Here is an 18,278-nt window from a genome sequence, read left to right as displayed (position 1 = left end):
TAAATTTTTGCAAATTGGATATTTTAAGCATAGAAGAAATATTATATAAGGAAAATATTCTGTTCATTATAATGAGGCAGGGTTCTTCTACAAGATATCACTAATTTATTAAATTTTGTGTTATGATACTAGAAGGCTATAGTAACAGTACTATCCAGAGGCATGGCTTGTATAGGTGTGTTTACCCTGGCGACAAGAGAGTAAGAAATCTAATCCGTGTTTTCTGGCTTACGTAAGTTCATTTATCAGTAGTCCACTATAAATTCCAAATGATTTATTTAAATCCGTTCAAGAGAAAAGGGCAGAGAGCAAGGATGGGTAGGGAATGCTAATTTTACTGTTAACAATGAACATGAGACTTTGGCTGCTAAAGGCATACTATTTTTGCCATAACTGGCTTTCCTCTTTGTCCTCTTTTCAGAAACCTAACACTATCCTGGAACCTGATTACCAGCCCTTGGTTATAAAGAACATTTCCACTCTGCCCGTGAATGTGTTACTTTCAACAAGCGGACCCTTCTTTATCTGTGAGACTGATAAATCTCCCCTGCCACTAATTCCTGAGGTAAGTTGACAGAAGGCTGTCCTAACGAGCTCCTGGGAGAGTTGTGTGTGTGACAAAGGAAGAGAACAATGTCAGTATACTATCTAATTTCTGTCTAGACAAATAGAAAGAATTCAAGAAACAAAGAGGGAAGAATATAGAAACTTTTAAATGTCATAAACTCCGATGTCAACCTAACTATTATTAACAGTGTAAGAACTTTGGCTCATTATGATGACCCTTCATTCCTGCCTATTGGAATCTCCAGAAAACAGTGACTTCCCACTGATGACAATAGAGATCTTTTAATTCTACTTTCTCAAATCGGACCAAAGCTCCCTACTCTAGCCAACAGGGAAGTAGCTAAAACCAGTCCCTAGACCAGAGAGCCCATCTCCAGATACTAAGAAATCCAAACCGGGCTGAAGGAGAAGGCCGTGAGCTTACTGAGCCCCCTGTCTGAGGCAGGACGCAGTGTTCTCTAAATATCCCTGTACAGGATCACCGCCATGGTTCTTTGCTGGGCATGAGGACGCCAGTGGAAATGGCCAGGCCATAGGGCAGGTGGCACGGAAGAGCCATAGGGAAGGAGGGAAGGAGAAGCCAGATCCGCACACCACTGTGCTCAGCTTCCCAGGCTAGGGAGACAGCTCATGAAGGAGTGACATAAAGGAGGAAGGGAGGCCAGGCAGTGACAGTGCGATCTCAGAAGAGGGAACCTATGACTGAAGATTTGCTGTGAGACTCACTCAGGGAAATGGATCCTGGGGGGAGCGGAGGGACAGAACTGCTTAGGGAGAGTGTTGCCTACGGTACCCAGCTGGTGGCTGTAAAGTGCACGACCACACTCCCCTCCCTACCTCCAATTCTTTACTGGGTTACCTTCAAGCCTGAACTGGAGGAAAAAAACAGCTAAGATCTTTGAACAGAGGAATAAAAGACAGAAGAGGCAGAAGAAATACCTACTGCCAGGGAACCTACACAAGGAAGAAGACCAAAAGTATAAATGTTGTTCTGTACAGTCTCAAAGAAATGATAGATGGTATGACCTATCTTTAAAAAAAAACAAAACTTAAAGATGAGATACAAGTGTTCTAAGTGGAGACAAAGACTAAACTCAGAGCAAAGGAGAACAAGTGGGATGACAAAATGAAAATTCAGACATGACCAGCTTTCTCAGTCTGGGTGGTAGATCAGACCCACTCTCTTGTCCTTCCTGAAACCTTAAGATAAAAGTAAAAATGATCAGAAGGAAAGAAGCCCAGAACAATAAAATCAAGTGAGAAGAGGATAGAGGTAACCAAATAATGAGAGATTTGAACAAATTCTAGAAGAGAGAGTGAGGATGGAATGGGTTGACAAAAAGCCACAAAAACCTGCATTCTAGAAAATTCTCCAGTGAAATCTCAAAGATTTTGGAGTCATTCAGCCTAAATAGCCTGAGCTCAGAGATAAGAAGTGTGAAGCAAGCACTAGAAATAGAGGAATTCCACGTGCACTAGACAGCTGTCCCTCCTGACCCCACACAAAAAATATGGGCAGCTGGCTCTTATCCTAAGACCTAAAGATATGTGCTCTTTCCCAGAGAAATTGATAAAAGTGTCAGGGGAAATTTAATGTTTCTAGTGTGAGTTTCACCCCTTCAGCATTATGCCTGGCATCTGGGGCATGTCCACAACTTGATCATCCCGTCTCTGCCCAAGGAAGCTGTTCTGTGGACCAGCCCTATAATACAAATTGAGACATGACAGCCTCTGGATTGTTGGGATGCCAGGTTGAGTCAGGAACTACCGCTTCTTGTAGTAACTCTTAAAGCACAGTCTGACCTTTCATATTATTTGCATGTATAACTTTAATAAAAGCATATGTATGGTTTAAAAAAATAAAGAGCCCCTACAAATCAATAGGAAAAATACCAACAGCCCATTAGGAAAATAGACAAGGGAAATGAACAGAGTTCATCAAAAGAAAAATAAAGCAGTTCTTAAACATGAAAATGTGCTCAACTTTAATTACATTAGAAGAAATGAAATTCAAATTATGATGAAACACATTTTTTTCCTATCAGATTAGCAAAGAGCAAAAATTGGGTAGTTTTCTGTGTTGGGAAGGCATGTGGAAACAGTGTTGGGGAAGTTATACATCAGGTGATATGGCTACAGCTGTTAAAATTTAAATTTTAAATTTAAATTCAAAATTTTAAATGCCCATACCCTTTGACCTACTTCTTCTATTGCTAAGAATTTACCCTTCAGCTGAATTTACCCTTCAGCAAGAATATTCATTGCGGCATTGATAATAAGAGCAAAATATTGGGAGCCAAGATCTATCAGTAGGAGATTGGTTAAGTCAACGTTGGCAGAATTTTATGATAGAATAAAATGCTGCTACAAGGCAACTCCATATGCACTGATGGGTGATCTCCCAGTGGAAAAAGCAAGTTGCAGAACAGGAGTGCACAGTGTGCTCTCATGTGTATAAAAAATTTTTTAAAAATACATACATGAACATGATTTTTTATTCATACACTATCTCCAACAAGGATAAACAAGACACTTGTGACCTTGGTTACTTCAGGGGAGGGGAACTAGTTGGCTTGAATAAGAGGTTTCGATTTTTTAAAGTAAGTCCATACCTTGTCCTGGGACAGAATGTTATGAAATATTCAACAGGGAGACATATCTTAGTGAAGTTCCTGGTCTTACTGAGACCCAAAGAGTTCTATGGTCTCTAAGCAGAAAAGAAAGGACCCGTCAAGGGAGGAGTTTAGACTCAGCACAGACTTCTCCATGATAATACTTAATGCCAGATGACAAGGGAGCAATTACTACAGAGTTTTCCAAGAAAGAGCAACCCAGCTACTGTCTTTTGAGTGTAAAGACAACAGGCAGACACTCTCAGAATGCGAGAATCAATGAACACAGCATTCAGACAACTGGGGCCAATGAAATACAACAGGAGGAAGAACATACAATGCAGGAGAAGAACCGAATAAAGCACTCGGCAATGGAAAACCCTCTAAGGGAAAGACTGGTGGGAAGCACTGAGCCCATTCAACTGTAGAACTGAGACTACACGACTTTGCTGGTTATGACTTGGGAACAAAAAGGAACACTACAGCCACTAAAAACTGGGAGATGCAGGGAGCAGAAGTGTGTTGATATTTCCTTTTTACAGGCGGCATCAGTAAGCTATTATCTAAATTTGAAACTGCTTAATACTTAGCTATCTTCTTGATCATAAAGGGATACTAGTAGTAATCGGCTTTCATATACCATACTTGCACTGTGTGCCAGGCACTGCTCTGAACACATTACATAAATATTAACTCATTTTAGCCTCTTAAAAAAAAAGTAGGGACTGTTATTACCCCTATTTCACAATAGAGAAGCTGAGGTCTAGGAAGGCTAGGCAGCTTTCCTCAAATTCACAGACCTGGTAAGTGGCAGAAGCCAGATTTGGACCCAAGCAGTCTGGCTCCAGAGTCAGAATATTTTTTTTCAGGTGGGTTTTTTTTGTTTGTTTGTTTTTAGGAAAAACCCAAATACTTAAAAAAAATAAATCAGTCTAATTTCATTTTTTGTAAAAATCATATTTACCCATCCGTTCTGTCTGGACTCATGTTTAAAAAACGTTAACTCTGAGAAATAATATGTGGTGACATTGTAGATGAGTTTCTCCTTTCTCCTCTTTGTGCTTTTACACATAATGCAGCCTTCTGCAGCTGTGTATCGTTTCTACAAAACGACAAAGGGGAGAAAGCCTTTAAGTCGATCTTCGAAGATACTGAAATGGCAGGCATGGCAGTCACTAGTGCTGGGCATGGCGGCAGCCGCAGGAATGTGCTGTCGCTGTGCCCTGGCCACCCGCACCGGTGGCCGCAGTGCTCAAGCTGCCTGAATGGTCCCTGCCCTTCCTCTGGTTCTTGAGTCAGGTGATTGGCTTTAGCCACTGAAGCCATCTAATCCTATCACACTGAGGTACACAGGGAAAGACCTGAACCCTCGAACTCCCAACTCCGCAGAGGCAAGAGCTCTGTAAAACACTCAGTCCTGCCTCTGACTGCCTCGGGGCGCTTTCTGCAAAACCAGGAGGTGCCTTTCCTGCGGATTAACTGTGGGAACTGAGCAACTCCTGGGAAAGCCAGCTGGAAGCCAGGCTTTGCATCCTAAGGTGTTCCAGCGGCCTTGGCGGCAAGGGACACATGGGGATTTGCAGCAGAGAGAGAAAAGGATAAACACCGTCCACTAAACAAACTCTGCCAAGCTCCCGAGTGTCATTTTAAGTTGAATAGAAAACAGCAGAAAGTAGCTAGTGCTTAAGAGTTAGAATTGCAGACAGGAGTAAAGAAATTAAATTGCCTCATCCATCCCTTTCTGGGTCACCTGCTCCGTAGCCCCTCCCCCAGGGCTGTAGAAGGCTTTTTAAACATTTCTTAAGCAGCGGATTTTTCCCACTTGTCTAGGAAGAGCATTTTAAAATCTAATTCATTTTCAGTTAAGAGTATTTTATAATAGTTATTCATTGCAGACTTTCCCTTTTGCAACTCCTCAATCCTTGTCACTCCACAACTATTACCAAAATCCTTTCCTTCAGATGATTCTTATCCAGATTCTCCTTGCTTTTGTTTCCAACTAATAAAATATGTGTGTGTGCATTTATGTATATAAAATACCTGTAGTTATCAATATAGTATAGATATCTACATAGATTTAGATATACTAGCTATTTAATTATGCATAGGTGTGAACATATAATTAGGGACCAAAGAAGTGTGGATATATATGCATTTCATACTAATCTGTGTGTACAGATGTGTGCATCTGTGTTTGTGTATGTGTACGAATTCATATAGATCACTTTGGTTATCCTGTTTCATGGAGCTTGTTGGAAATGCACAGAACAAAAGTTAGTAATTCCCCATTATCTTGCTTGTAGCCCCTTAAACTGGAGATTGATGGAGAAAAAAAGTTGCTGGTCAAATTCGACCCTTCCTACAGAAACGATTTGAACAACTGGGTGGCAGAAGAGATTCTAGCGATCAAATACCTAGAGCACCCCCAAGTAGACAGCCTGAATCTGCGGGGGGAAGTGAACTACCCCAACCTCAGCTTTGAGACCACGGAGCTGGATTTCGGCTGTATCCTGAACGACACCGAGGTCATTCGATACGTGACGATCACCAACTGCAGCCCCCTGCTGGTGAAGTTCCGCTGGTTCTTCCTGGTGGACGACGAGGAAAATCAGATCAGGTACCACGTGCCCGGCAGTCCCTCACAGCCCTTCTCTGCTGGTCATTCTCCTCTCCTGCAGGCTTTGCACTGGGTTTCCTGAATTCCATGTGCTGGTCTCTCGAGTTTCAGTTCTGACAGCTAATTATTAACAGAAAGAACAAAGGGCCTCAAATCATGGTTCATCCTAGATTTTCGAACAGGAAGAGCAGATAAAACATCTTTGAAAACACCAATTACCCCCAGATTAGCAGCACAATATCCATAAGCCTGCTTTAATTTTTTTTGTTGTTGTTCTTTTTTATTTTTTTATAATTTTATTTTTTATAAACATATATATATTTTTTTTTCCCCCAGGGGTACAGGTCTGTGAATCTCCACGTTTACACACTTCACAGCACTCACCATAGCACATACCCTACCCAATGTCCATAACCCCCCCTCTCCCAACCCCCCTCTGCCCAGCAACCCTCAGTTTGTTTTGTGAGATTAAGAGTCACTTATGGTTTGTCTCCCTCCCAATCCCAACTTGTTTCATTTACTCTTCTCCTACCACATTAACCCCCCACGTTGCATCTCCTCTCCCTCATATCAGGGAGATCATATGATAGTTGTCTTTCTCTGATTGACTTATTTCACTAAGCATGATACCCTCTAGTTCCATGACGTTGTTGCAAATGGCAAGATTTCATTTCTTTTGATGGCTGCATAGTATTCCATTGTATATATATACCACATCTTCTTTATCCATTCGTCTGTTGATGGACATCTAGGTTCTTTCCATAGTTTGGCTATTGTAGACATTGCTGCTATAAACATTCGGGTGCACGTGCCCCTTCGGATCACTACGTTTGTATCTTTAGGGTAAATACCCAGCAGTGCAACTGCTGGGTCATAGGGTAGTTCTATTTTCAACATTTTGAGGAACCTCCATGCCGTTTTCCAGAGTGGTTGCACCAGCTTGCATTCCCACCAACAGTGTAGGAGGGTTCCCCTCTCTCCGCATCCTCGCCAGCATCTGTCATTTCCGGACTTGTTAATTTTAGCCATTCTGACTGGTGTGAGGTGGTATCTCATTGTGGTTTTGATTTGTATTTCCCTGATACCGAGTGATATGGAGCACTTTTTCATGTGTCTGTTGGCCATCTGGATGTCTTCTTTGCAGAAATGTCTGTTCATGTCTTCTGCCCATTTCTTGATTGGATTATTTGTTCTTTGGGTGTTGAGTTTGCTAAGTTCTTTATAGATTCTGGACACTAGCCCTTTATCTGATATGTCGTTTGCAAATATCTTCTCCCATTCTGTCAGTTGTCTTTTGGTTTTGTTAACTGTTTCCTTTGCTGTGCAAAAGCTTTTGATCTTGATAAAATCCCAATAGTTCATTTTTGCCCTTGCTTCCCTTGCCTTTGGCGATGTTCCTAGGAAGATGTTGCTGCGGCTGAGGTCAAAGAGGTTGCTGCCTGTGTTCTCCTCAAGGATGTTGATGGATTCCTTTCTCACATTGAGGTCCTTCACCCATTTTAAGTCTATTTTCGTGTGTGGTATAAGGAAATGATCCAATTTCATTTTTCTGTATATAAGCCTGCTTTAATTTTGAATCAAGTGGTTGGATCATTAGAAATTCGCCGCTAAAAAAATGAAGTCTTCATAGCATTCTGTTAAGCATTTCAAACCCAAAGCATGAATCAAGGATTACGATACGGGGAATATGTGCTGCACTGAGCAACATGCTCTACATATCTCAGTGGGTTTCAGTCTACCCCATATATATGCACACGTGTCCATGCAGACATATATATCTGCACAAGGCAGTGGGAGGTGGTGAGTGCCAAAAGAGGAAAGCCGTCTTCACAATATTTGGATTTCGAAGTGTCTCTCTGTTCAATTAAAAGCTAAATCCAAACTTAATTTGGAAAACACTCCTTAAAAGAATATAAACAGCCTGTTTCAGGCCTCAGGAACATTTTCTTGGGAGTCCAAAGCCTCCTTCTTGGATGGTCAGCCGGCTCTGTGTTCGGCACCTGAACGTCCAGAAGCAGCTCTGAGTGGGGAAGACTCGTGTTGTTTCCTCGGCTTGTCGGTACTTCCTGTATGCAGCCCTCATCTTGTAGATGACAGCCAGCTTTCCCCTTCCCTTGCTTGTTACCACGGTAACCACTGCTTGCTCTGGATGTCTTCCGAAGACATCCAATAGCATTGAAGCCAGGCCGGGGCCTGAACGACGGGCCCTGCTCATTAGGTGCCAAGGACTGTTTCGGTTTGGGATGAAATCAGCCAACCTGACCTAATGAGCTTTGAATACCAGATTCTGTGAAGTTATTTTTGATGTAACATAGCGACATGAATTTATTCTATCTGGGAGCAAGGGACATGCTTTGCTTCTTTTTCATTTTTGAGAGGCCATTTCCATAATTAAAATAATGGCGTTTTGAAAATGTGCTTGACCAATCCTGGAGATGATGCGCTTAATTTTTCATTGGTTTGAGTATCTTTTTAACCATTTATCCCTCTGTCTTCAGGATCTTCCTATATCTCAATATCGAACTTTTGCTTATAATTCATTTGTTCACTCATTCACTCAGGAAACATTTGATAAGTGACTCTTACGCATCAGACAGTGTGTGAGGTGTCAGGGATATAAAAGTAAGACATTATCCCGGGCCTGAGGCTCTTGGGGAAGCGGAGGGAACACGTGATCACACCAGACTCTGAGGAAGGACAGAGCAGGGATGACAGCCCAGAGGGATCCAAGAAGGCTGTCCTGAGAAGCACATTTCAGTGACTCTGGCAGAGCCACGAGGAAACACTCTGCCTCACAGGAATAGCATGTTTATGTTGCTGGGGTTCATGGATTCCATTCTGTCACAAGTGACAGGAAACCTGATCCCAAACAAAAACAAAAGGGAAAGGACATTCACTGGCTCCTACAACTCAAAAGTCCAGATCCACTCTGGCTTCCGGCCCAGCTGAAAGCGAGGCTCAAACAGTGTCACCAGACCCAGGCGCCCCATCCCCCAGCTCTGCTCTCTCTCGTGTGTTAGCCAAGTTCTCAGGCCAGCTTTTCTCCCCTGGTCCGCACATGGCTGCTGACACTCCTGGGGCTGCAGCCTTGCAGATCTGAGCTCCCAGAAAGGAACATTAGGCCTTGTACCAGAACTCTCTGGGGATTCACTCTGATCGGACCAACTCAGTCCCATTTCCTGTCCCCTCCCCAAGTCAGTGGCTCCACGGAAGGCAAAGCACTGATCAGGGCGGGCCTGGGCCACCTGCCCCACACCAAGGGCTGCCGTGGTGACCTCAGAGCTCCATGGACTGAATGGGGTAGAAGTGGGGCAGATCTGCAGGCAAAAGCTGATGTGTTGGAGGACGAATGCTGGAAGGGCAAGGATGCATCTATCTACAGTGTCCGCAGAGGGCCCGTCAGCGCGGCTGCTGTGCAGACTTCACCGGCCGGGGAGAAGCCAGGGAGAAGTCTGGGCTATAGATCGACAGTCGTGTGTGAGAGGCCTGGTGTCCAGGATAAGGAGTTTAGACTTTTGAAAGCAGTGGGGAGATTTGTAATCAAGAGGCAACAAAGTCAGCTTTTTTTTTTTCTTCAGAAAGAAAACTCAGCCTCATTCAACATAACTCCCCAACCCTCCTTTAGAAACACCTGCCTTCCTTGCTTTGAATAACAGTGCGCTCTCCAGCTTTCCAGCTTCACCCCTCAACCTTCCAGTCCTTCTCACCCAGGAACAGGTGCACTGTGTGAGGGACGCAGGGCTTCCTTCCAGGCCCCGCTCTTCTTGGCGAAGGCAGTTAATCCCTGCCGCCACCGAGGCTCCCATGCCTCTCACCTAGACCCACTGCGGGGTCCCAAGAGCGTCTCCTTCTTGACCTCTCCTCTTGGGTGTTTCTCGGGTGACTCATGTCTAACATGGCCCATGGGCCTCTCTTCCAGGGCCCCCCCCATCACCAAGAGTGACAGCGCTGTCCTGAGAGGCATCCAGATTCCTTTCCGTCCCTGACCTCACTCAGCAACCCATCACCAAGTGCTACTATTCTGCCTTCTCAAACCCCCTCCTTCCCATTTCCGCGGTGATTATCCTAGTTCGGGTGCCGTCCTCTCTTCCCTAGACTGTGTTGGTGCCCCCAGCCGGGCTTCATCACCCCCCAGGTAGCCAAGTGATGAACAGATCATTGCCCAGGTTTTCAGCCTTCAATAAGCACCCATGCTTCTTAGGATGAAGTACAAAATACCTACTGTGCTCGGTAAGGCTCAGCGTGGTCCATCCCTGTGTTCCTCCCTGGCTTCTTACTTCACTCTGCCCTCCCCATGCCAGCCCTTCCCGTCCAGTGCGTTCCTGTTTAAGCCCGCACTCTCTACTGCAAGCTCTTCCCATGCCCTGCCTCACCAGCCCCTGCTCCTTTGTCAAGTCTCAGCCCCAGGAGGCTTCCATGGGAAGCCATTTGGAGACCCTTCCCTACCTGAGCTCTCCTTCATAGACTCTGGTAGCCCATCTCCTCCGGGACACATCACACTTGTAATTATGGCTCAGTGTCCGACATCCCGTCTGGCCCTTCAAACCCTCGAGGCCAGGGAACTCCTCTGTCCTGTCACCTCTAGATCCCACAGTCCAGCACAGAGTGGGCAGCACAGAGTAGATCCTCAAACGGTATTTTCTAATTTGTGACTGCTCCCGCCACACCGGGTATTTGTGGCAAGGTAGAATCATTTCATCACTGATCAAAGATTCTTCTCTGTCGGCTTCTTGGCATCTGTCAAATGGAAAGATTCAAGGTATAAATGTCACCTTGATTAGAAAAAAAATGCCACTTGCATTTTAGACAGGCTTTCCCTGCAGACAGTCTGAAAAACGTAAGCCACTCATTGGCTAAAGGTCACTTTTATCAGGTGTCCCAACACCAACCTTTCTTTTCCAATTAGAATTCTCCTAAGCCTCACCGTTAGTTAGAGAAACAGAAGCTTGGAAGAGGATGCCCAGACACTCTCACCATCTCTCCCTGTCACACACATGTGTACACACACGCATGTGTGCATGGGTGTGACTTTGCAGGCAATCCTGACCGGGCCATTTAAAGCGTCTGTCTTGTTTGAGCATTTTTTTTTCCCAAGTTGCCCCTCATGTCACATAAAAGAGCAAAGAAAAAAAACCACATGGACAAGCACGCTAAGAAAGCGCTGTCTCAGAGGAAAGCCGGGCACTGTCTTAGACTCCTGCTCCTCCCCGTGAGTTCATGAGCATGACTGGGTTCTGGACTCCGGTGGCTGATGGGCCAGGCCATGTGTACACACACACGTCATGAGGAAGCTGGGGTGAAAATTAAGGCATGGGCGTGTCTGTGGGTAAGAGCCAGCAGTAGGAACATGCCCCTTGGGTCTGTCTCTTTGGCAGAACTGCTCAGCTGGTGGAGAACACGCCGCTTCACGGCATCTGCGGGAAAGACACACCCAGGGCAGCCTACACGCGAAGCAGCCTTTACCCCTTGGAAGCCAGAGAGAGCCACGCGGATGCTGGCTCGGCTGCTGTCTCTGCCCCAGCTCAGGGCCGCAGCGCTGTGATGCTGACACTAGAGCACGTGGCCAAGTGGTCTCCAGTGACACTGCGGCCTTTTAAAAAAAAATATATGTTTTTAATTTAAATTCAATTAATTAACATATAGTGTATTATTAGTTTCAGAGGTGGAGTTCAGTGATTCATCAGTCTTCTACCCAGTGCTCATTACAGCACAGGCCCTCCTTAATGCCCATCACCCAGTTACCCTATCCCCTCACCCCCCTCACCTCCAGTAACCCTCAGTTTGTTGCCTATGATTTAGTCTCTTGTGGTTTGTCTCCCTCTCTGACTTCATCTTCTTTTATTTTTCCCTCCCTTCCCCTAGGATCCTCTGCTTTGTTTCTTAAATCCCACATATGAGTGAAATCATACGGTGATTGTCTTCTTCTGATTTAGTTTACTCTAGTTCTATCCATGCCGTTGCAAAGGGCAGGATTTCAATTTTTGATGGCTGCATAGTATTCCATTATAGATATACACCACATCTTCTTTATCCATTGATCTGTCGATGGACATCTGGGATCTTTCCATGGTTTGGCTCTTGTGGACATTGCTGCTATAAACATTGGGGTGCAGGTTCTCCTTCAGATCACTATATTTGTATCTTTGGGGTAAATACCCAGTAGTGCAATTGCCGGGTCTTAGAGCAGCTCTATTTTCAACTTTTTGAGGAACCTTCACGCTGTTTTCCAGAGTGGCTGCACCAGCTTGCATTCCCACCAACAGTGTAGGAGGGTTCCCCTTTCTCCAGTGTGGCCTTTTTGTTTCCAAATCAGATTATAAATTAATAAATCAAGCACAAGGGGCCTGAGGGCACCAAGCCTTGCAGCAAAGGAATGTGTGTAGTTCTCACATTGATTTTTCTGCGATGAGCATCATTTGTCCAACATTGTGATTGGAAAAGGAAGGTGGAAGGACTGGGAGGAAGGTAGGGGAAGCCTCATTTCTGGATGCTTCCATCTGTCTCCATCATTCCTCAATTTCTGTTGCCCCCAAAGTGGAACTGTTCTAAGACTTATTAGCGGTCATTAGGGTCCTGGGCCATGGAATCGGACATGGCTAGTTAGAATCCGGGCTCTGTCCTCCTGGCCATATGACCCCATGCTCCGGTTTACTTCCCTGTAAAGTGCAGATAACGTAGACACCTAAAAGAGATGTCGTGACGATCGAATGAGATGTGTCTGTGAAGTGCACGTGTCTCCGAGATAAAAAAGAAAATCTGAAACTGGTGGCTGTCTTTTAGTTCTCCAGGGGTCGCTTCCTTTCCTTCTTTCCTTCACATCAAGTGCCACTAAGCAAAGCACTCCCCAGGACCCTAAAGCGTTGGAGCTACAGGGTCCTTAAACACCAAGATGACGGACCCAAACCCCTTTCTTTCTGACAAAGGGTAGAAAATCCTTTTCCTGTCCCAGGCTGTGTTCACCAAGGCTGAAGCCAGGCAGCCTGGTGCACCTCCCTGTCCTCTTCACCCCACCTCTCCACAGCCAGGTTCTTTAGTTTTCTTTTGAAACAAAAACAGCTTTATTGATTGCCTGGGGGCACACCCCAGGTATCCCTCTGTGCAGCTGTCCCAAGCTGCTCAGCGAGGCCTGCCCCATGTGACCTTGGACTCCCCTACCAGCAGACCTCTTGAAGTGCCTGTCTTGTAATACATGCTCAGTAAGTGCCAGCCCCGACAGACACTCCTTTACTGAGGAAACCGAGGCAGCTAATGTTAATTAATGTTCATTCATTAAATGTTAATACCAGACCATGTTTGAGAAGCAGCATCCCAGGGGTGGCTTTGAGACCTTTTTCCTGAAATCAGTCTGAAGCCTGAAGCCTGAGGGTTGCAAATGCCTCTCTCTGGCCTAAGCTTCAGTCCCTTCCATAAATATCCCTCTATGTTCCCCACCAGCCCTGCATGCCTCAGAATGCTTGAAGCTCCTGCATTTACAGTTTTTTTCTTTTCCACCTCCCAGAGAAGTTTGGATAAGCAATAAAAGCAAGCAGGGAGCCCTGGCACAAGAGGAAACGCAGCTCTGATGAAGGAGCAGAAGGGGCCAAAGTGGGAAGAGAAGTGGTGGCCTCAGCTGGCCATGGGCACAACGCCGAGTCAAGCTCGAAGCCCTTCCAGGCCCCGTTTTTTCTTCCTTAACTCTCCCCACCTTGTGTCTGAGCCAGGATAATTTCACAGCCCAAGGAATGAAGCCAGTGGGGATGGGGGCTATCCTCCATACCCTCTTCCTCATATCATCATCAACTAGTGGCTTAAAACAAAATAATGTTATTCTCTTTCCGTTCTGGAGGTCAAGAGTCTGAATCCATTTCACTGGGCCGAAGCCAAGTGCGGACATGGCCAGGCTCCCTCTACTCCCTCCAGAGGCTCTAGGGAAAATCTAGGAATATCCCCCTTCTTGCCCTTTCTGGCTTCCAGAGCTGCATTCTTGGCATTCCTTGGATCCTGGCCCCTTCCTCCATCCTCAAAGCCCACAGCAGTGTCTTCTCATCATTCTCTCTCTGCTGAGATCACCACATGCCCTTCTCTACTCTCAACAGTAGTATCACGCTCTGCCTCCCCCTTGTAAGGACACCTGTGATTATACCATTGGCCTCACCCAGATCCCTCGCCCTGTCGCAAGACTTTACTTAATCACATCTGCAAAGTCCCTCTTTTGCTACCCCAGGAAACATTCACAGGTTAAGGGGATTCCAACAGGGACATGTGGAGGATGCCCATTATTCAACCTACCAAACTCCCCAGCTCTGCCAGCCCCAAGCACTCATGCTCCCTCCACTCTCTGCCAGTCCAAATTGGCTTCTAAAAATGGAATTTTCAATACTGACTACCTTATAATGCCAGAAGGAACTTTTGGTTCTAATTTTTAGCAAATGGGAGTCTAATTAAAAAAAAAAATGCCTTGGCCCATGTAACGGAAAGTGTCTAGGTGTGGGCTTCAGGCACAGCTTGAACCAAGGTCAGTCAGTGTCACCTGGCCCTCCTGTCTCTCCCACCATCTCTTTGCTCTACCATCTGCTGTGTCAGTTCCACTTTCGGGCAGATCCCGCACACACAGTGGCAAGATGACTCACGAGCTCCAGCAGAGCCAGCTCTCATATGCCTGGTTCAAGTCCAGGGAGAAGAGGTAGAGGCTCTTTCTCTGCAATGAGCACTGGCACATGTTTTGTTGCAATCCTCTGGCTGTGGTTGGTTCCTATGTCCATTCCTCAGCTGAGGCCTGGGGAACCCAGTGGTACCCTGGAGTTGGACTGCAAGTGAGAGGCTCATTGTCAGAGGGGAGCATGAGGCACCTGTGCCAAGAAAGGGATGCTGGATCCCAGGTAGCAAAGAGCAAAGAGGCCCACCACAATGACCAATCAGATGCCTTGTGTTCCCCTGGTGAGTCTCAAGCCAAAGAAATGGACATCTGGTTATGAAATTTGGCAGTCGGTTTTTGGAAGGCTGTCTGAGGGACCCTAGCAGTGCCCCAGGGATGTGGTAAGCTGCTAGGCCCCTCAGACTGGAAAGGCAGCCCATGTGAGGGCCCTGTGCCTTTTCCCTGCACTGTGGCCCTGTCACCATGGAGCACAGACTCCAGCTTCGAAGCACCATCACCTTCTCTGCTTCCGCAGCTTTGACCTTCCATGTGAACGACAACATCCCCATCTATGAAACCTTAGGATCGGACCACCAATACAGTGAACAAATCTGTATCTTTACTGAGAGAAAAACCTCTTTTAACAGCCTTCCTGAGCAAAATGTGTCTCCCATAGCAATTATTTCCTGTAGACAATTGTGTCAGGCCAAACCTGCATAGTAAGAGCATGGGAGGAAGATTCTGTAGTTTTGACCGTGGAAGTAATGATAATTGTGTCGATCATGCGCCAGTCACAGTTACAGCCCCATTACGTATTTTAGCTCACGTCTCGTGGCAGTCCTGGGAAGTATTAACATTCTTCCCTTGAAATTGAGCTTCCACAGTGGACCCAGCTTCCACGCTGGGTGTGCACTGAGCGCAAAGCCCCTGCCTTGACCGCTGTCTTTACTGACATATCAAAGAGCATTTTTCTATATATCCCTTTACTGGATATCCGTCTTTCATTTAAATGAAGGTTCATTTAATGAAGACCCAAGGACCTCAGGAACGTGAGCACTGTCGTGGCCTGTAGCGAGGTGGGAGGTACCCTAGAGGAGGACCGAACAGGACTTGCTGAGGGGCTGGCTGGGAGGAGGAAGAAAAGGCTCTGTCAAGGTCAGTGCCTGGATTTTCAGTTCAAGGAACTAGGTGAGTGGGAGATCGTGCTGTTGGGTGAGAAGAGAAATAGTCCAGATTTGGCAGTAGAAGGAGAAAGAGGGTCTGGGCCTGGACAAGATGACAATAAAGGTCCGTGAATATGTACCCACCCCCACCACAGAATAAGAATCAGTGTAGAAATTGGGCTCCTTCAGCACAACCTGGTGGGTAGCCCAGTGCTACATGACACTGAGTAAACAATAGAAATAGTTTCCAGTGAGCAGGACTTCACAGATGCGCTTTAAAAAAAAAAAAGTAACAGATTTGTAAATCTCTGTCATAGACACTTAGCTCCTCACAGCTCATTTACAGATGGCCCTTAGCCCCATCTGTTCATTTAAGAACTTCTGGCAGAAACAGGGGATGGCAAAGATGAGGGTGGAAATCAGGAGTTCTTTTCAGTCCTGTGACAACATGCGAAAAGTTTGTGGGATGTGCAGTTTTGTCATCTTTGGTCTTTCTTCTTTCCACTCTGCTGATGAGCTGCTGGGGATATCAGGATAAGGTGCTTTCTCAGGTTAGCATTCTATGGTTCGAGAAGGCCCAGGAAGGGGACTCTGATTGGAAGAGTAGGCAGAATTAGAGGACTAGGCAAAGAAGGCTGAGAAAGAAGAAAGTGGCTACATAAACCAAGAAAAGGGAATTTGTTTTTAAATTACGGGGAAACAGTTCCATTTCCAGTAATATAGTGGGCTAAAATGCCAATTTAAATATACATATATTTATTTATTAAAAAAATATATATATATATTTATTTTAAATTTTGAGGTCTGGATAAGCTAACAGGAATTCCCACAGAGAAAGTTCAAAGGAACATTGAATGTTCATATTAGTGTGCTATTTTATATTAGTTTGCTAGTTTACCTCAGACTGGAAGGCTAAAACAGAATGTATTTTCTCACAGTTCTGGAAGCTAGAAACCTGAGATCAAAGTGTTGGCAGCATTGGTTCCTTCTGTGGGCCATGAGGGAAAGATCCGTTCTTGGCCCTCTTCTTGGCTTGGAGATGACTGTCTTCCCCCTGGGCCTTGCCTCTGTACATGTCTGTGGCCAAATTTCCAAATTTTATAATAATAAAGCGAATGTTGCCTCACCCCCCCCATTATAAATGTGACATTCTTTATAAACTTAAGCCCCTCATGAAAGAGAACAGTGTGAGGCCAGCCTCCAGCTAACCTGCTTATACTCCATGGTGATGCCCCCTAGAAGCTTCCCAGGCCTCCCTCATCAGACCTCCCACAGCCTGGATCCTGTAGCCCATCCACCTAGGATCTCCTCTCCTGCTATGATAGGCCAGTGAATTTATCTGACCCAGGGGTCAGATTAGCCTCTGGGACTGATGGGAAGACTATAGCCATCTCTCAAGTCTGAGCTTCCAGAGACAAGTTCCTGTGTAGTGGGTCTGCAAGAGATCAAGGCCAAGAGCCTTTGAAGGAGAGCTTTGAAGAGGGTGGGCTTTTTGCTCATTTCATATTTAACTTAAGGTGATCACTGGAAGGGATCCTGTCATCTCCTTCTGTTTGCCGCCTTTTCATCCAATTTCCTGAGATACCACATCCGTTACCCCATCGAGAAATGAACTGAGCTGTTTTTTATTTCAGTTTTGAATGTTATGAAACTTTTCGTCCTGCTTTAATGTTGCAACAGTAGAACTCCAGTCACCTTATTATAGATTCATTCTTTTTAAGGCATCTTCCCAGTGCCTCCAGCGCTGGCGGAGGGTATCGGCCTCGTAGACGTTCAGTGTGAGCAAAGCCGGCTTCTAAAGAAATCAGTGGAAAGCGTCAGTGCGTATTTGAACCTGAGTTAGGGCTATGTCTGCTTCGTTCATTTAGTGATCTGATTCTTTAAAAGAGCCTACTTGATTTATCTATGTGTTCATATTAATTAAAATGCCCCACAGCTAGCTACATCTCCTAAAGACTCAATATTAAAAGAAATCAACTTGAAAAAAACCATCCTGTTTTGAAAGTATTTCTAAAGGGCTCTGAAACGAATTACAAGGGAGATTTCACAGCCTGCCTACCTGTTCTGCCGTCTTTCGAAGAGTATGTAGCAGTGGGGACACCTTCTGGAGCTTTTATAGAAGTGGCTATTTCTCACAGAAATCCCTCTGGAGAGCGTCAGGGAGATCTGGGTACATTCCTCCACCACTCACCTTGCAGCAAAACTCTGCGGGAAGTCACTTCAAGGCAAGGTCAAATGTGGCTGGCTTTTCCTTACCTAGATTACAATCAGGACGGAACTCTCATCGTCCAAAAGAAGGGTTCTAGACAATACATTGTTCTCTATGTTGTGGCTTTCAATTACCCCTAAAATGAAAAAGCCTGTGAGTCACGGCCATGGGCCTGGCATGGCAGACGTGACCAAGGAGAAGCCCTTACCCATCAAGGAGGTGGACTGTCCAGCAAACTGGTGAAGAGTGAGCTCTGGAGCCAGGCTAACTTACTGGCTCTCTGAGCTTCCATTTTGTCATCTGAAGACCGAGGACCATCACAGTACCTACCTCATTGAGCTGTTGCGAAGATTTAATCAGGCAGACCTTATCGAGTGTTTCATATAGTACCTGGTGGAGAGTAAGTGATGAGTTGTGTTGGCTGCAGGTACCTACCTCAGGCCTGTTTTAGTCTGTTTGGATGCTGTACCAATCCAAGCACCACACATCTATCTCT

The 18,278-nt window shown here is 45.5% G+C and overlaps 1 protein-coding gene across 1 annotated transcript in view; it reads left to right on the top strand.

Annotated features, from left to right (window-relative positions):
* The window catches only part of HYDIN (HYDIN axonemal central pair apparatus protein), a 335,705-nt gene that overhangs the window by 183,397 nt on the left and 134,030 nt on the right, over window positions 1-18,278 (top strand). The window contains exons 22-23 of the mRNA XM_032853995.1: window positions 422-565; window positions 5,483-5,796. Coding sequence (XP_032709886.1) covers window positions 422-565; window positions 5,483-5,796 — 458 coding nt within the window. The remainder of the gene's footprint in view (window positions 1-421; window positions 566-5,482; window positions 5,797-18,278) is intronic.

Source organism: Lontra canadensis, unplaced genomic scaffold (assembly GCF_010015895.1).
Source record: "Lontra canadensis isolate GAN:19392208 unplaced genomic scaffold, GSC_riverotter_1.0 scaffold8, whole genome shotgun sequence".
In the NCBI taxonomy this organism is placed as follows: domain Eukaryota; kingdom Metazoa; phylum Chordata; class Mammalia; order Carnivora; family Mustelidae; genus Lontra; species Lontra canadensis.
The sequence above is the reverse complement of the archived record's forward strand: the minus strand, read 5'-3'. Positions and strand labels throughout refer to the sequence as shown.